Raw genomic sequence first — 23,737 nt, forward strand, 5'->3', positions numbered from 1 at the left:
CTGTAGAACCATAACCAGCATATAAACGAGGTTATTAATAATGAACAATCTTTGAAATCGTAGACGATAGCTTTAAGTGCAACAACAGTATGTTGGCTTTCTCAAGCCAACATAATAATAATAAGTTTAAGTGCAACAACAGTATGTTGGCTTTCTCAAGCCAACATAATAAGACTAATTTACATAAAATGGGGGCGTTTTGCACTGAAACAAATGATAGCAAATTATTTAAATACCCATGAAAGAGTACTATTTCAGTGCACTGAGTGCCTGGAAAACAGCAACATAACATCCAATCATACAAACTTTGTTGTATAGGGCATTTGTCACTTTCCACACATAGGAGATTTTATTAAATTAATGCCCCTAGTGGCAGCAGGTGATACTACAGGGACATTTTGTTTAAAGTGCACCTATTTCATTGCTAAAAAAACAGCGATATTTTGTTTATTTTTGTATAATACAATGTGTTTGTGTGGTTTATGGTTAAAAACATATTATTTTCCACATACCATACATTTTTGTAGCTCCAGATTTTACTTTTTTCCTGAAACACACGGATTTGAAAAGTTGTGTCTCTGATTTGCCAGATAATCTGTACGTTGTGATTGGCCTGAATACCTCTGACGTCCACCGGAAATGTGATGCCCCTTACCATGTTTGAAAGATTCAGTCACAATGCAATGCTAACAGGAGTTAACTTACAGGCTGTGAGTCAGAAGCGGGAGGAATAATGATAATGTCGGTCTTGTCTACATCACCAATCCCAGAAAGTAAACTGTTGCCTACAATCCGTGTGTTTGTTGTAGTCCAAGAAAAGAGATTTACGTTGTAGATGTTAACTCGCGTCATTGTTTACTTTGGGGTTTGTACCTTTTGCATTTTGTTAACATGTACTAATACACACTTACACACCAAAGGAAATGTAAAATCGTGAATTGGACCATTGGTGCTCTTTAATGCAATACAATGTAAAAAATGAAGCATAAAGTTAAAACAACTTGGTGACAGGACTTGTGATAAGTTGACATAACTATTAAAACCAAGTTGTTTGACTTAATTTGTTAAGTTAAAGTAACATAAAAATAAAAATATGTCTTGATTTGACAAAAATGCTGCATCTTGTGTGGTGGGATTTAAAATACATAATAAAACAGAAATTCCTTTTTTAAGTTGGTCAGATAACATTAACAGTGCAAAAATCATTGGTTAGATTCCAGAGAACACACATATAAAGTATACTTTTTTATGCACTGTACTTTAAGTTACTTTGATAAAAGGATCTATCAGATGAATAAACGTATATGTTCCATTATGTTACTGTAAAAGTTCACACATTATGTTTCAACAAACCAACATTTTCATTGGTAGTGACGGTAGGGCACCATGGGTATGTCATTTTTTACGCCAGCTCGAGGGCGCTTAAAGGATAATTCCGGTATTTAACACTTTGGGTCTCATTTCTGGTTTGTTTTGGATGAACTACAGTGATGGACACTGAAATTTTGACAATGGGTCGTGTCTTGACTTTTTGACTCGTTTAGAAGCGTCTCTTGACTGCTTCAGAATGGAAGTCAATGTCCATGCACAAACATGTCATTAAAACAACACGTAACGTTCATTTTCAAACTGTACTACTCACCGAGTGGTGCGTGGTGTTCGTTGATGTTTAAAAACAAGTTGTGAAGCGAAATACAGTTTCTGTCGTGTTTTATTTGGCATTTTGTAAAATTCCATTGATCTCTCTTGTAAGACTCATTGCTCGCTGATATATCACTCCGCCACTGGGAAACAGAAAAGGGTCTGTTTACATGTGGTTGTAGTTTTTTCGCTCGGTTTCTCTCAGAAGAAATTTTTCACATATTTGTAGGGCTGGACCAGAATATTTGAATATTTGTTCCGTGGGTTGACATTCGATTTTCAGTTTTGAGATTCGAATATATATATTAATATTTCACAGCGTTAATGCAGAGCTTTTGCCAACCAGGAAGTGCGCTTCACGCTCCCGCTCTATAGGTGGCGCAGAGAGACCAACATCCATAGCCAACAGCCACCAAACTCCACCAGTGGAAGAGATCGCCTCGAACGGAAAGCACGCTTCCTGCTTTGGCATTCACGCTAATAGTGTTGTTAATAACGTTCAGTTTCTTGCAAAAACTGATTGATTTGCTTCACAAGACGTCAATATGTCACACGGAGTTATGGGGGATTACTGTTGTATTGGATATATATGCTTTAGCTCTTAAAGTGTGCGGTTGACTTGCATGACAGAGCACTGGGGTTTCTGCAAATATCTTCTTTATTGTTCTGCTGATGAAAAAACATATTGGATGGTGTAAGTGTTATAAATAAACTTAATTTGGAAAGTATGCTACCGTTTTATTAGTTTGTTGAACTTCGTTCATTTATTTTCGTTGTTTTATTTAAATAGCCTACCCTTTACGTTGTCAGTAATTACTGTGCTGTTAATTTCTGATACGGGAGTGTTTGTTTGTTAGAAAAATGTAAGGCTACCTTATTAAAAGTGCTCTTGTGTTTTGTTTCACTAATGCTGTTCTCGCAGGACGCGTGACAGGCATGCCGAGTGTGCTAACGCTTCAGACTCAAATATAGAGCGGAAGTATATACGCGGTTGTGAGGTATCTGAAAAAATAGTTCCACTATAGCAAATAACACGGATTGAAATCATACATTGCGCCAATATATTTGTTTTTAATCATCAACAAACACCACGGACTACTCGGTGAGTAGTACAGTTTTGAAAATGAATGTTAAGTGTTGTTTTAATGACATGTTTGTGCATGGTCATTGACTTCCATTCTGAAGCAGTCAAGAGACGCTTCTAAACAAGTCAAAAACTCAAGACACGACCCATTGTCAAAATTTCTGTGTCCATCACTGTAGTTCATCCAAACAAACCAAAAATGAGACTCAAAGTGTTAAATACCGGAATTATCCTTTAACTTTAAAATGTAACTAGATGTATATTTTTGTGGTCTAAAAAAGATAATGGGCTTTTAGTGAGTAAGATTTACGTGCTAAAACACCACTTGCAAAACTGTGACCTGTTTATTTAGACAGCAAGACCACCCTGTTGTTAGATTAATAGGTGCGTCTTTCTTAATCAGCGGAGATCAACTCGGTTATCTAGACAACCTTTAAAATCAATTATGTCTAATTACTCGCTCGAACATTCCTCATATATCTCTCAGCAAATTGTGCCTAAAAAGTGCTAACAAGCTGGCACGTAAAGTACTGTAGTGGATCTCCTTCCACCTTCATATAATTCTCTGAGGTTGACAAAGGGACGAGTGGGAAGCCTCGTTCATTTCATTAGATCTGTAGCGAGTAGGGTTTTATGTATTTGTATTCATATAAGTGACGCCCCCACAGTGTTTTGCTGACAATGAGAGATTGTCTATTCAGAATGAATGAGGCTCCTGTAGTTCATTACGTATATTGCAGGTGTAAGTATACGGTGGGTGGCAAGGACTGGTGCTGCTGAATGAAATGTTATTACAGCGAGGATTACTGAGCAATTGGGTAACATACTCGTTGGTAAAACTGCGGTTCTCAATTTACTTGTCATAATATAACACTGAGTGCTCATTAAAAGTGATAACGCTACATTTGGGTATTGCAAACTCTCCAACCACTGCTGGGAGATGCAAAGGGTGCCGGGCACACGAGGAGAACGGTTTATAGCTTTTCGGTGCTGTCAAGCCTGTCACATAGTGTTATTTGGCACGTCACAGTATGGGTCATTTTTACAGTACGTTTAATATCCCAAACAGTGTAATTGGGATTTTGGATGTGGGGAGGTGTGAATGAAGCTTGATTAGGGTTAGATTGAGTGAGAATAGAGCAGATGGTTGATTCTAACACCTCTATGGTTTTTAGTGAGCCCAACAGGGTTGATGTGAGCGGTAGCGCAGTTTATTGGCGTGCTCGAGTGCTCATCGTTGAAACTTTTTGAAAAACCATTCAATTCCATGAATCTCCTGCGATCCCCCGCCTTTCGTGTTATCGATCTCTCCGTGTAATTAACTCCAGTCCGATGGCTTTTCTGAGTTCACGGTTCAAGACAGTTTGTAAGTAATCTCAATATCATTTGTATGACAGATAAGGGGAAGGAAGGAAAGCGATCGTTTGGACAGAAGGGCCAATTTCCTGCGCGGATATCGAAATTCCTGCCAATTTCCAATGAACATAACAACATGCCTTTCTCTTTCAGATCTACCTGCGTTTCCTTGACTACGAGATGCAGAACTCCAACGAGTGCAAGCGTAATTTTGTGGCGGTGTATGATGGCAGCAGTTCGGTGGAAGACTTGAGGAATAAGTTCTGCAGCACGGTAGCCAACGACGTGATGCTGGTGACCGCGCTGGGCGTGGTCCGCATGTGGGCCGACGAGGGCAGCCGCAAGAGTCGCTTCCGTATACTCTTCACTACCTTCCAAGAGCGTAAGAGATACAAGCATATGCAAACACAGAGACACACCCTTTTAATTCACAAAAAGTGAAACCAAAAATGTAGCTGTTAATTAGGACCTTTAAAATTATGGTACACTGTCACAAAAAAATGTCCTTAGCTGTCACTGGGGTGGTACCCTTTGAAAAAGGTACACCTTTGCATACAATAAGTTCATATTAGTACCTCAGAGGTACATATTGGTACCCATCCATACGTAATGTAATATACACTACTATAATGTAAAATATAGAAATCACACTGCCATTCATTTTCATCTACACGTGCACACCTGATAGACTGGTTAATCGAGCAGGTCTATGGAAATAAAAGCAACTCATTCGTAGGTCTATTAAAGAAACACAAGCCATCTATTTAGCCGCTTTGAGTCGGAAACGCACCACAGATCTTGCCAATAGCACATTATCTTTTAAGCACCATCAGCAAGTGGTTAGTGTACGAGATCACAGGTACAAAAGGACATCAGGGTGTGATATATTCTCTCTTAAAATGAGATACATAAAACTACATCCCCATTGACTGCTGATTTGTCTTGTGTTATTTAATTAGTAGACCCATATCGCACTGCAGCCTTGGTAAATCTGGTTTTTATGCATTCCCATGTTGAATATAAAGTTCTCCTCTTTTGCCTCTTCCCCTGCTAAACACCCTTATATGAAACACAAGGGCTAAAGGGGGAGGGGGCTCGTGATGCACAATTTTATAGGATTTTCTTTTAAGGGATGAGCCACTCCCTTTCGAGGGAACTTCAACGCTGCGTCAGAGAGGCATATCTCAGGCGCCTGAGTATGTATATCAAATTCGACCAATGGATGGGTGTGACGCCAAAGGTGGAAGCCAGAGAGCATAAATACGGCAAAAAGGAATGCCCACTTCAGCGGGTGTAAATGTACGCCGAAAGTATGGCAAGGGAGACGCAGCGTCTCGTTCCCTTCTCAGAGAACCAGGGTTACATACGTAACCCAAGACGTTTCTGCAGTGATGGAGCTGTTTCTTAGAAGCATGGGGGGACAGCGGGACCCTGCCTCCTGGGTGTCTTTTATTCTGGGATCCTTAACAGTTGGGGTTCGCAGCATCAGATGCAGGCGAGTCACTGTGAAGCTTAATATGCGGAGAGAGAGCGAGAGAGAGAGAAAGAAGATGAGGAAATGTGGGGCAAGAACGAAATGATAAAGATTGAGTGTTTGGCTTATAGAGTAGATGCTAAGGGAGAGGAATTAGGGACAGGGTGATAAAATGTTGGGTTAATGTTTGGCATCTACTGTAGCATGCTCATCATTACTGCATGCTCCCAACATCAAACGCCATCCTCCATATTTGTCCCACTGCTGTTCCTGTGTCCTGTCCCAGTGGCCCAAAAAGTATGCCAATCTAATCATGTCCTGCCAGAGACTAATGGGTAAAACATTAAAGGACAGCAAAAACACGACATCATCTATTACCAGTCGAAACCTATAGATGCAAGCAGGGTTGCCAGGTCTGTGTAGCAAAAATCCCCCAACAGGCAATCAAACTTATCCCTATGCCAAACATCAAACTTCAAAATACACCACTGCCAGCCACAAAATACATATTTTACAGTTATGCAATACACAAAATTTAATTTTAAAAATCACTGTGTATGTAATTATAGTATGTGAAATAAACCCATTGCCACATTTTAAAAGTAGCCCAATTTTCCAGGAAATCTACAGATTTGGCAACCCTTACCGCAAGGGCTATTTCAATTTGTCTCAAAAGCTGCCCGCCCATTAATTATAAGTCATATTGTGATTTTGCGAGCTCTCAAAGACATTTTCGGCCTCACTTCCTAAAATTTCCCAGAATGCACTGGTTGTCACTGTCCTTTAACAGCTACAACGAAGATGCACAATGAACCATACAAGTAATGTATGTAAAAACAGCTATTTAAATGCACATACTGTCAGAAAAAAATGGTAAAAATATGTACCCCAGCTTTCACTTGGGCGGTACCTCTTTAAAGCGGATCGCACACCGGCCGCGCCGTTCTAAAAAATCAAACACATTGTTTTCTATGAGTATACACACACCTGCGCCGCAAACTGCCCAGCTTTGACTCAGGAAATTGCTCAAATCCCTGTAGCGCCACACAGCGCCACTCACATAGTTTAACATTAAATAACATCATATTTGTCCCAAATCATTAACGATTAACATTGGCTGCTAACGTATATTTAGCATTTTGAAGTAGACGCTATCTGACGAAGCTCGCGCTATTTAATGTGCACTTCTGGTTTACGATACCTCCGAGTTGTCCTAGACGCGACTCCACGCGACGCGACGCTGAGCTGCGCAACCGGTGTGAGACCCCCTTAAGAAGAACAGCACTGCTCTTACTTCATATTAGTAACTCAGAGATACATATAAGTATCTTAAGGTACATATTGGTACCAAATGTATACATGCATTTGCATAATAGTACATATTAGGGCCTTTTTAAAGGGTACCTACACAGTGACGGATGGGATACATCGTTTGACTATTTTTTATAGCTAGAATATGAAATGTGCCACAGTCTCAAGCATGGCAGGAAATCCTTCACTTCCTCTGATTGATTGCCGGGCTTTAATCGACAGAAGTTTGCATTTAAACGGGAGGCGGATGTCCTGGAGCATGCAGGTGAAGAATGGTTTTGGGAATGAGTTGGTGGTTTAGTGCAGAGGGCCTTGAGGGTGAAGAAAGCACATAATGCTCTTTCTGAGATAGAAAGAGGCAGCTGCGTGTCTGCGTCGGTCTTCGTGAATAGCGATAGGTGGATTTCTGTATGAGCCCAGTGTCCTTTGTACAGCCCCATCCAGTGAATGAACACAGGATGTGCGGTTGCCCGGGTAACACCCCTGCATAACTTGTTCAGCCACTTACTTATATTCTCTCTCTCTCTCTCTCTCTCTCTCTCTCTCTCTCTCTCTCTCTCTCTCTCTCTCTCTCTCTCTCTCTCTCTCTCTCTCTCTCTCTCTTGCTAGACTCAGCACCTTAAGGGGAAATCACCAACCACTTTACTACATCCAGTTTATTACAAAATAATTATATAATGTTAATACTCTAGATAGAGTATTTTTTTGCATCTGTAGCTCAATTGGTTGAGCTCATTAGCAGTGCAGGGGTTATGGGTTTGATCATATACTGATCAAATATACAGACTGAATGCACTGTAAGTTGCTTTGGATAAAAGTGTCTGCCAAACGTATAAATGTAAATGAATGAATTACTGACTCAGACTGATGTCAGATCAGCGTTCATTCACAAATTGTGTTCAAAGAAAATTTTTCACACCACTTTCATACCTTCTTGATTCTTCCATATATTAGTTATTCAACAAATTGAGTCGTGGCAGGTCTATCAACCTTCAGCGAGGCTTTAACCAAAGACCTGTCCACATTGGTGCGTGGAATCATTCGTCAGAGCACCATCATCGGTTAATTTATGCACCGGGGTGCAGAGGGAACGTTGAGCACTGAGCAAAAGGCCACTTTTATTAGAAGCTCACTGAGATTAATTTCTCTACAGGCTGGAGCAGACTCACCTTTAAATAAAGTCCCATCTCATTTGGCAAGTTGGTTAAAGGTACAGTTCTGCAGCTCTACCTTGTGGTGAGAATAGGAACTGTATTTGCATTTAACGTTGTGAGGATGGTACTGTACGTCCAGAATGATGAGTCATCTTAATTTGCGTTGTTATTGCTCATCTGGGAGCAGCTCGAGTGTGCAGTCATTAATAATTCAACATCTGTGCAACCTTGACTCTCAGAAATTTTCTGATTTTTGGATAAGCTGGGTGTCCTCTGATAACCATAATAACATATAGCAAGTAACAAAGTTGTTTGTATTGAGTTATGTGTTGGCTACACATAGGTGGGCGTGTGACATATTATGTATGCAAGGTCATTTATACAGAAGGTCCGCCCCCTGTAAGTCACCTTGGTTTTAATTGAGCCTGATGAGATTTTATTCACATCTACAATTTTTTATGATTTCATCTCTGATATATTTTTCAGCTTCAAATGAAGATGACTTAACTACTCTCCCTTTATGTATTTTTTATGCATGACACAAATATTTGATCTTGGAATGATATTAGCATTTGTGGAAATATTCTTGCAGCTTGTATCTGCATTCATTATCATTGTGATATCTGAGCAATTAGGGCAAAAACTTCATGTAAAATGAACTAAAATTCAATATTAAATTAAATCATGAAAGGATTAGTCCATTTTCTTTAAAAAAAGAATCTAGGTAATTTACTCACCATCATCCAAAATGTTGATCTCTTTCTTTGTTCAGTCGAGAAGAAAATATGTTTTTTTAAGGAAAACATTCCAGGATTTTTCTCATTTTAATGGACTTGAATGGACCCCAACACGTAACAGTTTTAATGCAGTTTAAATTTGCAGTTTCAACTGAGTTTCAAAGGACTCTAAACAATCCCAAACGAGGCATAAGGGTCTTATCTAGCAAAACGATTGTCGTTTTTGACAAAAAAATGCACTTTTAAACCACAACTACTCGTCTATCTCCGGTCCTGTGATGCGCCAGCGCGACCTCATGCAATACGTCATCACGTCAAGAGGTCACAGATCATGTAGAGTCCTTTTAACTCCACTGAAACGGCAATTTTAAACTGCACTAAAACTGTTAAGTGTTGGGGTCCATTAAAATCCATTAAAATGAGAAAAATCCAGGTTTTCCTTAAAGGAATATTAAATTTTCTTAAAAGAAAAATGCAGATATTTTACTCACCACCATGTCATCCAAAATGTTGATGTCTTTCTTTGTTCAGTCGAGAAGAAATTATGTTTTTTGAGGAAAACATTGCAGGATTTTTCTCATTTTAATTGACTTTAATAGACACCAACAATTAACACTTAACTCAACACGTAACAGTTTTTTTCAACGGAGTTTCAAAAGACTATAAACGATCCCAAACGAGGCATAAGTGTCTTATCTAGCAAAACGATTGTCATTTTTGACAATAAAAATAACAAATATACACTTTTAAAGCACAATTTCTTGTCTAGATCCGGTCCAGCGCGACCCAACGTAAATGCGTGACGTAGGGAGGTCACGTGTTACATATATAAAACGCACATTTGCAGACCATTTTAAACAATAAACTGACACAAAGACATTAATTAGTATCATTCCACATACAACAACGTAGGAACGGTCCTCTTTCAACACACTTGTAAACACTGGGGCGGAGTTTCGCGTTCGTCCTCTGTGACCTCTTGACGTCATGACGTACACTGTAAAAAAATTCAATGTTATTGCAGCTGGGTTGCCGGTAATTTACCGTAGATTTAAATTTATGTTATTTACTGGCAAGAGTTTGTTCAAAGTTAAATAAATTTTAAATATTAACAAGTCTTTATCTTTACAGAATAAAACTATACAATAACAGCCTCATGCAAAGCATTCTGGGAACCAGAAATCATCATCAACCTTTTTCTGTTTTTTTGCTGCAGATTTTGTTTCCCAGAATGTTTTGCTTGATGCTGTTTTTTTAGTTTTACTCAGTAAAGACAAAGACTTGTAAATGTTAAATGTTAATTTAACTTTGAACAAAATGTTGCCAGTAAATAACATAAATTTAAATCTACGGTAAGTTACCGGATACCCAGCTGCAATTTCTACTGATTTTTTTTACAGTGTATTGCGTGGGGTCACGCTGACGCATCACGGCCGGATCTAGACGAGAAGTTGTGCTTTAAAAGTGTATATTTGTTATTTTTATTGTCAAAAATGACACTAGTTTTGCTAGATAAGACCCTTATGCCTCGTTTGGGATAACTGTTACGTGTTGAGTTAAGTGTTAATTGTTGGTGTCTATTAAAGTCCATTAAAATGAGAAAAATCCTGCAATGTTTTCCTCAAAAAATATAATTTCTTCTCTACTGAACAAAGAAAGACATCAACATTTTGGATGACATGGTGGAGAGTAAATTTTTTGGATTTTTATTTTTAGAAAATTGACTAATCGTTGAAGGGGCGGTTTCTCGGAAAGGGCTTATACTAGTCCCAGATTAAAATGCAGGTTTGTGCTGCCCTGACATATCTTAACATATATCAGTGCCATTGTTTTGTCTCAAGATGCCCACCAGTTGTTTTTTGTAAGGTTTGTTTGTAAAAAACTACTTACATTTCCTAATATAACTAAGGCCTAGTCCTGGAATAATCTAAACCTTTTTCGGGAAACCGCCCCAAAACATTGTCGTGGATTTTTTCAGGAGAATCAGAGACGGTTGAGATGTAAAATTCTCTTCAAAGTATTTTATTAAAGGATTGTGTCAGACAGCTTGAAACACAATACTGGTCATAGGGTGTACACCTGGTAAAATGATAATGACAATGACCCCGTTCTGAGTTTTTCAGTATATTATATAGTGGTCCAATAGTGGTCCAGTAGCCCTGCCTTTCTTTCACTCTGTACTATCCCAATGCTCAGCAGACTCCTGCCTTTAGGCCCCTTAGCTCCTTCTCATAACTCATGACAACCTGGTGATGCTGTGACTTTATCTCTATAACATTCCAAGCTGGTACATAAATCCTCCCATGGGTGGTAAAACTCAGTGTCTTTGTTCTCTAACACATCATACAACTATTTCGCTATCCTTACCAAGGACACCCTTATCTCCTCCAGGCCCAGCTATGGACCTACACATTCATGTTCAAGCAACAGAGAGACAACTTTATTTATGTAGACATTAAAAACATACCATATAAAAGATAATACTAATCTGTAAGATAAAACACTCAAAATTTCTCTACCATATTTCCCCCCTTCGGAAACTAAATGTTTTCGATAACCACCCTGCAAATACGACTGATGATACCAGAGAAGCCGGGCTAGGTACTTTAAAGAAAGAAAACATATAAAAGAATAAAAATACCCCTGACAGTTCGGGCCAGACCCTCAGTCACTTTTCTAATTTCAACAGTCATTTCACAAGGGTTATCCTTTAAATGATAATTAATAACCTGTAAAAAACAGTAATGATTAACAACATGAAATATATAACATAACATTCAATTTTAAATCTAAAGCAAGCATATCATCTTTTCAAAAAATTCTTTTCACTTTCTGGTAAGCCGTGCTAGGTGGATGTTTTACCTCCACCCCCAGGAGATTCCTGGACCATCAGTCACTTACCAGGCTTGTTACACTGTCATCACACCGTGGACAGTGATGCTTAAAACCATCCCTTTCCCTATTTTACACACACTTCAGGTTTGCAACTTGCATTACTAAAAAAAGATTATAACTTGTAATGAAAATAATAAATGCAAAAGATAATACCTTGTTAATAAATGATAACAAATACAAAAAATGATAAATGTTAATAAAAAATAATAAATGCATTAGCATAGGTGACACCCCATGCCCAGTTTAACATTATCAGTAACATAATGATTCTCACATGAGAGTGTTTTGCTCTGGTGGGCAGTCCACACAGAGTCTTTCTAAGAAACATAAATTCTATATGTATATATGTAGGGTGCATCTTCCAGCTTTCGACGGTCTTCAACCCATGCGCTTTGCACGCGTAGAGGGCCGTGTGAGGGAGGAGGGTACTAGAGCCTCGTTGGTTTCCCATCACACATGGATGTTGTCCTCAAATTTATCTCCCTCGTCGTCCTCATTAATTTGTACCCGTTGGTACTCTATCTTACCCATTCCTTTGTCGATAGTTTTCTCAATCAAACCCTTGATACATGGTATGCAACAACAATCACACAATGCCAGGATATCAACAGCTACAGCAGCTGACATCAGTAAAGAAGTTATCAATGTACCTCATTTCCCAAACCATTTCCCATCATTTTTGTAAACGGGTCATCAATTCCAGTGTTCTCAGCCAATTCATTTGACAAGTCAGTCAAACCTTCTAATGCCCTTGTAATGCTCTCATCAGGGGCAGTATTGTAAGAAATAAATTTTCAGCCTCCATTATCTATAATTTTTTAAACACCCCCCTTTTCAGCCAACCACATATCTAATGCCAGCCTGTTTTGTTGTGCCAGTGACGTTAGTCCCATTTGTTCAGTTATCCCCTTAACGTAATACAATTAATTAATCCAATCCACATTTTTATTGAGGGTTGACCACCAGAAAAGAATTGACTCAAAACTTGCAACAACCTGATTTCTCACTTTGTATTCATCTGGCACCCCCCTTGGAACCCCTATGGCATCTATATACTGTACATTCTATATACACATATTATCATAAGATCCACCAGGCAGATTTCTTTTCTGTCTGTTAATACTCTTAACACTTATTTTATCATGTAGGCTCCCAAAATCAGGTAATGAAAACATTTGAAATGGCATTATTAATTGTACAAGGGTACAGATTCCCTTCCAATTTACTCTTAAACTTGGCCTTAAATTCATGTCAACACACATTCACCATACGTCTGCCCTTTCTGTGGTCTGGCCTACAAACCAGTTTGCCTTGTATCCCTCTTTATCATTTGTAACATCAATTTCTTTTTGACACCACCCATCTGTAAAATGGTTATCTTAAAACATTTATAATTACCCTTATAGGCCTGTATATTTGGTGGGAGAAACATTTTCATTATTTTAAACAAATTAACAACATTCATGCAATCGTCATCCTCCATATCCTTAAATGCTTTGATCATACATTACCCATTAATTGTGATCTCCAAATCCAGTTTCTATGGTTCATCACATCACTAAATAATAAGAATCTAAAAAATAAGTTTACAGTGTTTATTTATTATATGGTTATTTCAACATAATGACATGGAGACAGTCGCCGGGGGTCGTCTTCTCTGGTACCTGGAAGCAATGAGTATTATAATACCACAATTTGGAACATTTTACCTTAACAGCTGTTGGGCTAGCTTCTGTGACCTCATACGAGCCTTCTCGTCTTGGTTCATCCGACTTACGCTAGTAAACTTTAATCTACACCCAGGTTTCTACAGGAAAAGGTGTTGCAGTCTCGTCACCAGGTGTCTCTTTGTGCCTGCTTTTAATCTGTAAAATAGCTTTATGGTTTTTCATTAGTTCAGCAATATATTCATTAATATATTCATATATTATATTCATTAATATTCAAATAATTTTTTAGATCCTCCTCATGCTCCAAATTCATTTCATTTTGATTAGCTTTGAACATTGGTGTTTCTGTTACCAATTCATGAGGGGATAAACGTGTTTCCCTGTTAGTACTAGATCTTATGGCCATGATGAGCGCTATTGGTAAGGCCTGAACCCAATTTAGTTTAGTCTGTGCACAGATTTTGGCTATTTTTGATTTGATTAAACCATTACACCTCTCAACCGCCCCTTGAGACTGTGGATGATACACTGATCCAAATTTTTGGGTTATTCCTACCCTAGCAAGTGCTTTTCTCAACAGGTTGGCCTGAAATCCTGGTCCATTATCTGCCTGCAATACCTTGGGAAGTGCAAATCTTACGACCACTTCCCTCTTAAGTGCTCCAGCCACTGCTTGCGCACTCTGCGTTCACACTGGATTGAAGCTTCTGTCCATTTAAAAAATTTAAAACATTTTCTCCTTAATTGGGTGGATCATATCTACAAAATCCATCACTAGACGCACAAATGGTCCTTCCACACTTGGAAACAGACGCATTTGGTGTACTGCTGGTTTGACATTTCTATAAATGTCACATTCTGACAAAAATTCGCTAATTTTGTTATGCATATTGATAAACCAGAAACCCTGTTGTCTCAAAATCTTATCTACCATCTCCCCCCTCGCGCAATGTTCACTACCATGCGCGTACATCATCACCATTTTCTCCATTCTAGATGGTATTAGTAATTGTTGTTGCTCTGTTCTCCACAAACCTTTTACATTGACAACACCTCTGCCTTGCCACTCCATCTTTTCAATTTGTGACGCTGTATTTCCATGTCTCTGATTTCATCTACAGTTACGTCTGCAGAAATATTCACCTGTTTACTGTCAGTCTTATTACCTGACCTTGTCACCACCATGGTCATGGTTTCAGCTCGCTCTGGTTTTGCAGCGCCTAATTTTGCTTCCTCATCTGCTTTTTAATTTCCTTTTTTAATAAAATTAGTCTCCTTTTGTTTATGCTTTACACTTAATTACATTTACTTTAGCTGTTTTTTGTATTCCCTCAAATAGTTTTGTGATCTCTGTAAGATGTTTAATTGGGTGGCCGTTACTTTGCTTAAACCCATTATCACGCCATATTCCCCCAAAATAATGCACCATGCCATCATTTTTTCCCAATTTCCCTATCCAATATACTTCTGGTCTAACTAAAAGGGTTAGCTCCTGTTTAGTTATTTTGGTTAGACACTGCAACGTTAATCCCTGTGTTTTGGTTTTGATGGTAACATCTAATTTACACAAAATTTTCCTTCCAATTAATGTGATCGGAACCTGAGGTGCCATCAGAAATTGATTTACAACAGTTTTTCCTTTTTCCAGAGAATCCCATTGTTCTAACAGATGATTGTGATGCAACAACCCCAGGTACCAATTTTGGAACAATTAAGCTACATTTAGCTCCAGTGTCAATTAAACATTCAATTTTTACTCCATTAATAATTCATGTTAATTTAGGTTCTTCCCAATCATTTTCGGATAATGCTACCTGTTGGTTAACTATGAACACCCCTATTGCTTCCATGGGTTTGTTGGACAGTCACGCCTAGCCTGAGTATTCTCCCCACATCCCCAGCAAACATTGTTTTGCCCGAAATATGGACCCAGATCAGCGGATGCCCTGTTCTGAAAATATCCCCTTCCTCTGCCCCTTGGCCATCTTCAAAAATTAATTCCTCTACTCTGTCCACTAGGTGCCATTACATTAACGACTACTGGTTTAGACGGGGCTGCGCCCTGGGGATGCTGCCATAGGTTCCGATTTTGGGTTTGATCCGCAGCTTGTTTTGGCAGATCAGCTACCTGTTCAGACTTATTAGGAGGGTATGTTGCAACCATTTCGCCCTGAGAGTGGCTCGCTGACTCATATGACCCTGCCAATCCCACTACATAGGTTCCCCTGGGGTCCTTAATAATGTCTTTGTGTCTTTTCTTTTCCTCCAGACTAACTTGAGCCAGCTTTCGTATAGTCTCTTTAGCTTGTTGCTCTAAGTCTCTTTCGTGTTTCTGGTGTTTGGAAGCATGGTGTTTTAGGGTCTCCACCCACTGGCTGTGTGGCATTGCATCTAGCCCTGGGGTGTCACTCAGTTTGTTTTGCACAGACACTGGCAGTGCGTCCAGCAGTTCCTTTCTGAAAAGTCTGGTTTCAAAGTCTCTTGGGTCAGTAGGATCTTTTCTCAGCCCCTGCCCTCTCCAAGTTTGCATGTTTTTAGCAATCCACAGTGCACAGTCCTCCTGACCCAGTGCAGTGGGGGTCAGTTTGGTGCTGTCAAACTTGACAGGAAACTCAGTTCTCAAAGCACCCCAAAGTCTGCCTCTGTAACAGTCAATAGCCTGGCCGTCAAAATCAGATGAAACCACACTCTGTCCCATACCTGCTAACCACAACACATCCTCCATTTCTCTTAAACTAGTAATTTTTGCCAGTAAGGCTTTTATGTCACCCACCGCCAATCTTGTACCTTGCGTCTCTTTCTCCAACGCAGCAATCCAGGGACCAGCACCGTCTCTTAAACTTGGCAATAAGTTTATTATAGTCTCTAAATCTCTATGAGCCCATGGAACATACACAGCTGTTTTTCCTTCAATACGCAATGGAAATACACTCACACCTGGCTCATTCATTCCACCTCTAGGGGTACTTTTCAATAATGGGGATCTGTCCTCTATTGGGTCAAAGTCTAAAGCTAATGTGTCCCTATACTCCAAATCTCTGTTTCTCTCCTCTACCAACATCTTAGCTCTGTAAGTCCTTAATCCATCAGGTCCTGACATTTTTGTCATATCTATACCACCTTTAGAGGCTGGGTACTCTTGTGTCATTTTCATATTTAGCCAGTCGTCATTTTCTCGCTTTCTCTGTTCCATAGCATACACTGCCCTAACCTTTTGTTGCTTAAGCACCCTTTCTTTTGCTCTCTCTCTATCCTGCCTTTCTTGCTCCAAAATCATCCTTTCTTCCTCTTGTAATCTTTTACTAAGCTCTCTGTCCTGTGACAGCCCTGCTAAACCCAAAGACTTCACCTCTTTAGTTAATTCTGTTATTTCCTTTGCTCTCTTTTCAATTAGTTGGTCCAGATGTTCTAACTGAGTCCTGGTATACTGACTAGCTCCTCCTTCTGCCTGACTTTGTTCACTGAGTGATCCTTCCTTGCCTCTATGCATCTCATCATACAGTTCCACATTTCCCTCAACTTCTAATTCCCCTTTAAGCTGCATAGTCCCTTTAATAACTGGATACAGTGTGCTAGCATTTGGTGAAGCAACAGGAGTGGTTGGGGCTGGAGTGAGAGCTGTTAAGGGAGGGCCACTCTCAGAGGAAGTAGTGAAGGGAGGGCAGTTTGTGTGTGTGGTAGAGGGAGGGCATGGATTGAGAGAGGCAGAGGCAGTGGGCGGTGCATAGGGCGGTGGCTTAACTGTTGTAGTTACCACAGGTAATTGGTTTGCAGTGTCTAATGGTTGTTCTAGCAATCTTGTCTTTTCTATTCTTTCGTTTTGCTTTGCCAGCTCTTGAACTCTGACCTCTTCTCTATCAGCCATCACTCTTTCAGCTTCCTTACTCCAGCAACCTCTAGCTTTTTCCCACAATTCCATTCCATCTAACAAAGCTTTCCTCTTTTCTTTCTTTCCATCCTTCTTTGCTTTCAACTCCTGATTAGCTATGTAATTAGTCATCCAAATTTTCATACTCTTTGTTTTTTCTTTATTCCATGTTCCCTGTTCTGGCCAGTTAAATGGAGGTTGCTCTCCTTTCTTATATTTGTTACTTCTGGTATACCATTTTAGATCATTACACCACTTAGCCAATGCTTTACCATCAAAGCCTTTGTCTTGTAAGTTACACCATTCCACCGGGGCCACAGTGATAGCACGCTCTAATTCTTTTGTTGCTGCTTCCATGTTACACTGAATGGTTGTTTACTTTATTTATTTACCAATAAGTCAATGCACTGCTCTGCACTATAAAATGTTCCAGTTAGGCGACTGGAATAAATCACAAAGGGTCCCACAAGTATGTAAACAATCTCTTCTTCACCTATCACTTTATCTGTCACACAACCACTTTTAAGATTTGATTCAAATTTAAACTTAGCACTTACAATGCTCAGTTCTTTATATCCTACAATTGTCTTTGACACATTAATCTTACAACTGGAAAAACTTCTTATCTCAGGCCAACTAAAACTAACACAAAATATCTATCTGATTAATTGGGCTATTTTATATGCAGACGTAACTGTATTGATCTCAGAGTCTTCTGTTTTAATTGTTAAACTTCCTTCTGTTAACCTTTCTTTTGTTAAATCAAATACACTCAATAATGACTTTTCAATATTAGATAAAGATTTCAGGTTCCACCAAAATTCAATGTTTTCAGTAACAACTGACATTCAATCATGGGCAATATTTTTCACACAGGATAACTCTTACCCCTAACTTTCAAAATCAAAATTTTCATATGAGTTGAATGAGATGCAGAAATCATTTTATGGGATTTTTTTTTTTTTAACTATTCACCTATGGTAAGTCCTTACCATGCAACAATTAATAAACACTTTTTTAACTTTAAGTTGGACCGAAGCTTTTTCCCTTGTCTCTCCCGAGTTTATTTGATAGAGTAATTTATAGTATCATAGTTCATCGATAAATTACCCTTAAACACTGTGTTCATCTCAAAGAATACTTTATAGTATCAAAGTTCATCGATAAAGCACCCTTGAACACTGTGTCCATATCAGTGAGCTCTCTATAGTATCACAGTTCATCGATAGAGGCACTCATAAACACTCACTCAAGCAACCCACTGGTTTTTCCCTCACTCCAGACTCTCTCGCTCACCCTCGTTTGCACATTCTAAGCACCTTGGTACACAAACTATGCAAACTCTTCATATTTGTTTCATAGAGCAATTTATAGTATCAAAGTTCATCGATAAATTACTCTCAAATACTCATTTAAGCAACCCACTGGTTCTCCCTCAACAAAAATCTCTCTCTTATCTCACTTTTGTTTCATAACTTAACCAGTTACATCAAAAAACAACTAACAATCAAACCCAATGGTTTCCTTTCCTTTAAAAAGATATATCCGTACTCATCTCAGATACTCTTATTTAAATCAGCCCACTGGCTTTACAAAATTTAGTTTCAAAATTAATGTTTTAGTTTGAGTCCATAAAATCAACAAAATTTAGTATAATTAAATGCCCTCCTGGCTATTAACAGTCAACGCCCTCTTGGCTATGTTAATATTAATTTCCATCAACTGTTTCACAGCTGGGTCCTCTTGACCCTCAGATAAGAGTACACCTACTCGGAAGACCAGGTTTCCCTATTAGAGATAATTTATCTTGTAATATCATCCACAAGTCCCTTCTCATTAATCGCAATACTAGTTAATTTATGAGTTACAGAGAGAATTCAGGAATTCAAATGAAAACGCCGGGCTGTCTGTGTTTTCCAAACAGAGTCAAAAATCCCATCAATGCAGGTGAAAAAATGCTATAACGCTTTGCTTACCTTAATTTAAGAAGCAAGCGGCTGGCCAGCCTTAGCAGTTTAACACCCACAAAGAAGAAACAATCGACTCAGGATGGAGAACATCTCCCCCCCGACCGTGAACGGCCTCTGAACGATCCCACTCGGTTGTCCAATGTTCTCTCTTGTAACCCTGCTCCGCAGCGCCAAAATGTCGTGGATTTTTTCAGGAGAATCAGAGACGGTTGAGATGTAAAATTCTCTTCAAAGTATTTTATTAAAGGATTGTGTCAGACAGCTTGAAACACAATACTGGTCATAGGGTGTACACCTGGTAAAATGATAATGACAATGACCCCGTTCTGAGTTTTTCAGTATATTATATAGTGGTCCAATAGTGGTCCAGTAGCCCTGCCTTTCTTTCACTCTGTACTATCCCAATGCTCAGCAGACTCCTGCCTTTAGGCCCCTTAGCTCCTTCTCATAACTCATGACAACCTGGTGATGCTGTGACTTTATCTCTATAACATTCCAAGCTGGTACATAAATCCTCCCATGGGTGGTAAAACTCAGTGTCTTTGTTCTCTAACACATCATACAACTATTTCGCTATCCTTACCAAGGACACCCTTATCTCCTCCAGGCCCAGCTATGGACCTACACATTCATGTTCAAGCAACAGAGAGACAACTTTATTTATGTAGACATTAAAAACATACCATATAAAAGATAATACTAATCTGTAAGATAAAACACTCAAAATTTCTCTACCATAACATGAATATATGAACTTCAGGGGGAAAAGCAGATAAATATTAACAGTGTAAGATTTTACAAAAAGCTGTACAACTTTTACAGACATGGACTTGTTTTCATGCATATTTGAGGAGCTGGATTAAAATTCATGCCCCGGCAGAAGGCAACAGAACTTGATTTAGTTAGTTTGAGTAATGACTTTCTAAATTTGAACTGTATGGATGCATAGACGCAGTCAGATAGAAATCAAGTATGATTCATTTGATGAATTGTGTTGAGAAGCTTTAGAGTATAGACGGCGTCTTATTAACAGCTAGAATGAAGTGTAATTTAACATCAGCATTATCCATTTTTCCCACAGCTCCCTGCGAAGCCAATACTTTCTTTTGCCACAGTAACATGTGTATCAATAACACACTGGTGTGCAATGGAGTCCAAAACTGTGTCTACCCCTGGGATGAGAACCACTGCAAAGGTAAAATCTTACAGTAGGGCAAAATTTTCTGGTCTGTGTGTGCACATAGCTCAGCCTTTGTTTCACATAGATTGAAGATCAATACTTGTGCTACTTTGGGAGATCATAAAAATAGTTTAAGCTGGTCCATAAAAATAAATCTTATTGGTTCTTTGCCTACACTGTTTGATGAACATACGTGCTGAGAGCATTTGGTTTATATCATCTCAGTTTTGATATCTGAGCTCCTCGTATACATATATACTTGCTCATATATGGGCTCCATGCAAAATTAACTTTAAAGGGATAGTTCACCCAAAAATGAAAATTCTGTCATTTACTCACCCTCATGTTGTTACAAACCTGTATTAATGTATTTGTTTTGATAAACACTGAGGACGATATTTTGACAAATGTTTGTAATCAAACCATTTATGCGCCCCATTCACTTCCATACTGTAGTATTAATTTTTCCTATATGGAAGTGAAAGGGGCTCATGATCGGTTTGGTTACAAACATTCCTCAAAATATCTTTCTGCGTGTTCATCAGAAAATTTTTATTTATACAGATTTGTAACAACACGAGAGTGAGAAAATTATGACTTTTTTTGCTTAACTCCCTCTTTAATTATAAATAAATATCTGTAGGAACATTTTTAAAGGATATTGTAGTATTGTTCAAGCTTGTCTTGTTTCACAGAATAGAGGTTTAAAGAGACACTTTTCAAATATACAAGGGTCTCAAAGGTTCCTCATTAGGTATGAAATGTCATGGTTTGTGTGCACCCGTCGACCCAAACACTCCACTGCCTTGAACCAAAGCCAGCTCAGATGTTCACTGTAGTATATAAATGTCAAACATCTCCCATTAAAAAGATGTACTGGTTCTTCGTGCTGTTTGTAATCTCTGTGATACATCTGTTTCACAAAGTAACCTGAGATGACACCACGCCTGAAGTAATACATCACGCTTCTTGTTTGTTTTACAGAAAAGCGGAAAGCTAACATCTTGGACAACCTTAACAACACGAACAGTACCATCATTGGTGTAACATGCTGCATCGTGCTAATCCTCCTGGTGGTATCAGTAATCGTTCAAATCAAGCAGCCACGGAAGAAATATATCCTGAGGCGCGAGGACTTCGACCCCACCATGTTCCAAGAGGTGTTCCAGGAGCCTCCTCACTACGAACTCTGCACCCTCCGTAGCACGGCGGCCACCTCCGCAGACCTGGCCGAACTGGCCGAGGACTTTGAAAGCTACCACAAGCTGCGGCGAGCTTCCTCTCGGTGCGTTCACGAGCACCACTGCGGTTCCTCGCAGATGCCCGGCTCCAAGGGCAGCCGCGCAAACCTCAGCGCCCGAGAGGCGGCGGCGGCCATACTGACCGAACTCCCACCGCAACCGGTGCGGCCGCTTCCTCCTCAAACCAACCGCAGGAATATACTGGTGACGAGACACACCTACACACAAGACGCCGCAGATGCCTGTGACATGGATGATGATTTGGAGGAGGTCCCTACCACCAGCCACAGGCTCTCCAGACATGAGAATGCAGTGCAACGGTCAGTATTTTTCATAAACATGTATATTTTGGATCAACTTACATCCGCTTTTAATTTTTATTCTACACTGTAAGGTTACAATATGTACCCCAGCTGTCACTTTTAAAAGGTCCTTATATGTACCAAATGTATACATTTGGCATCAGTAAGTGCCTTTGAGATTCTAATATGTAATCTGAGGTACTTACATAAATTAAACTATTTAGGTGCAAAGCTGTATTTTTGAAAGGGTACAGCACCAGTGACAACTGTGTACACATTTTGACTTGTTTTCTGACAGTGTAGCTTTTCTCCTCAGCTCCTCATTGATTTATTTGAGTTGTCTTTTTGCATTATTTCCTTTGTTCTAGTTTTTCAGGCAAGCTTCAGTGTCTGAGTTGTGTTTGTTTACAGAATATGCAGGAATATAACTGATGCGTGGTTTACAGCCATTCACCATCAAAGCAGACTTATCTTTATGCACAGATGTACAGTATATGCCTACTGTGATAGGATCTATAATGACGTTTGATGAGAATGAACAAATGTTTCATTCGGACCTCCATTGTTAAAGGCATAGTTCACCCAAAAATGAAAAGTGTATATGAGTTTCTTTATTCTGTTGAACACAGATGAAGATATTTTGAAAAATGATAAGCACACAGTAGGCTTTATGCCCAGCTGCACTACTTCCTGAACTTCAGCCAGTTCCTTGTTTCCTGTCTTCCATTATGGACAAACTGATTAATCCAGGTGTGTCTGATTATTGTTGTTGTGACTACTGAGGTCAGGCACACCTGGATTAATTGGTTTGTCCAATAATGGCAGACAGGAAACAAGGAGCTGGCTGAAGTTCAGGAAGGAGTGCAGCTGGGCATAAAGCCTGTTGACGGTACCCATTGACTTCAATAGTAGGATAAACATAAACTGGAAGTCAATGGGTTAATCGTTAACTGTGTGCTTCCCAGCATTTTTCAAAAAAAAATGTTGTGTTCAACAGCATAAAGAAACTCATTTAGGTTTAAAACCACATCAGGGTGAGAAAATAATGACATAATTTTCCTTTTTGGGTTAACTATCCAGAATATGAAATTACCAAAAGGGCTATTTTTATTTATTTTTTTACATTATTTAAGCCGTTTTACAGATTGCACTAATAAAATATCCAAAGGTCTAATAGTGAGAACAATTATATTTTTTAAAGAAAACTTACCAGTGACCTTTTATTATTGTATACAACAGAGAAAAGTAAAAAGGAATACGTTTTTCCATTTATTTTTAAATTGTGTGGACTTTAGTCAAACTTAAAAGGGACATATCATGAAAATATGACTTTTTCCATGTTTAAGTGCTATAATTGGGTCCCCAGTGCTTCTATCAACCTAGAAAATGTTTGGCTCCCCCTGTGATGTCAGAAGGGGATAATACCGCCCCTTAATCTGCACTATCCAACCATGACACTGCCATTTAGTGCAGAGATCATCTTATGCATTTTAAAGGACACACCCAAAACAGCATATTTTTGCTCACACCTACAAAGTGGCAGTTTTAACATGCTATTATAAAAATCTATATGGTATTTTGAGCTAAAACTTCACATATGTACTCTGAAGACACCAAAGATTTTTTTTACATCTTAAAAAAGTCTTGTGAAATGTCTTCTTTAAGTAAATTTTAGTGGTTAAAAAGGAAAAACCTACATAAATGCACATTGTTTGCATGTTTTATTCACTGAAAAAAATTTTTCATTCAATTTACAATTTTTTTTAAGGTAAGTGGTCGCAATCAATTTATTTAAGCTACATTAAAAAAAATAGAAATACAAAACAAAAAACTTTTCCTAAATGTAGCTTAAAT

General features: G+C 38.8%; 1 protein-coding gene across 3 annotated transcripts in view; it reads left to right on the top strand.

Annotated features, from left to right (window-relative positions):
- neto1l (neuropilin (NRP) and tolloid (TLL)-like 1, like) overlaps nucleotides 1-23,737 on the top strand; it is a 111,175-nt gene that overhangs the window by 82,892 nt on the left and 4,546 nt on the right. For all 3 annotated transcript variants that reach the window (XR_010546607.2, XM_065294996.2, XM_065294994.2), the window contains exons 7-9: nucleotides 4,235-4,463; nucleotides 20,242-20,355; nucleotides 21,325-21,901. Coding sequence is in view for 2 of the 3 variants with exons in the window: in XM_065294996.2 (XP_065151068.1) it covers nucleotides 4,235-4,463; nucleotides 20,242-20,355; nucleotides 21,325-21,901 (920 nt within the window). In the remaining variant the exon portion in view is untranslated. The remainder of the gene's footprint in view (nucleotides 1-4,234; nucleotides 4,464-20,241; nucleotides 20,356-21,324; nucleotides 21,902-23,737) is intronic.

Source organism: Paramisgurnus dabryanus, chromosome 22, assembly GCF_030506205.2.
Source record: "Paramisgurnus dabryanus chromosome 22, PD_genome_1.1, whole genome shotgun sequence".
Taxonomy (NCBI): Eukaryota; Metazoa; Chordata; class Actinopteri; order Cypriniformes; family Cobitidae; genus Paramisgurnus; species Paramisgurnus dabryanus.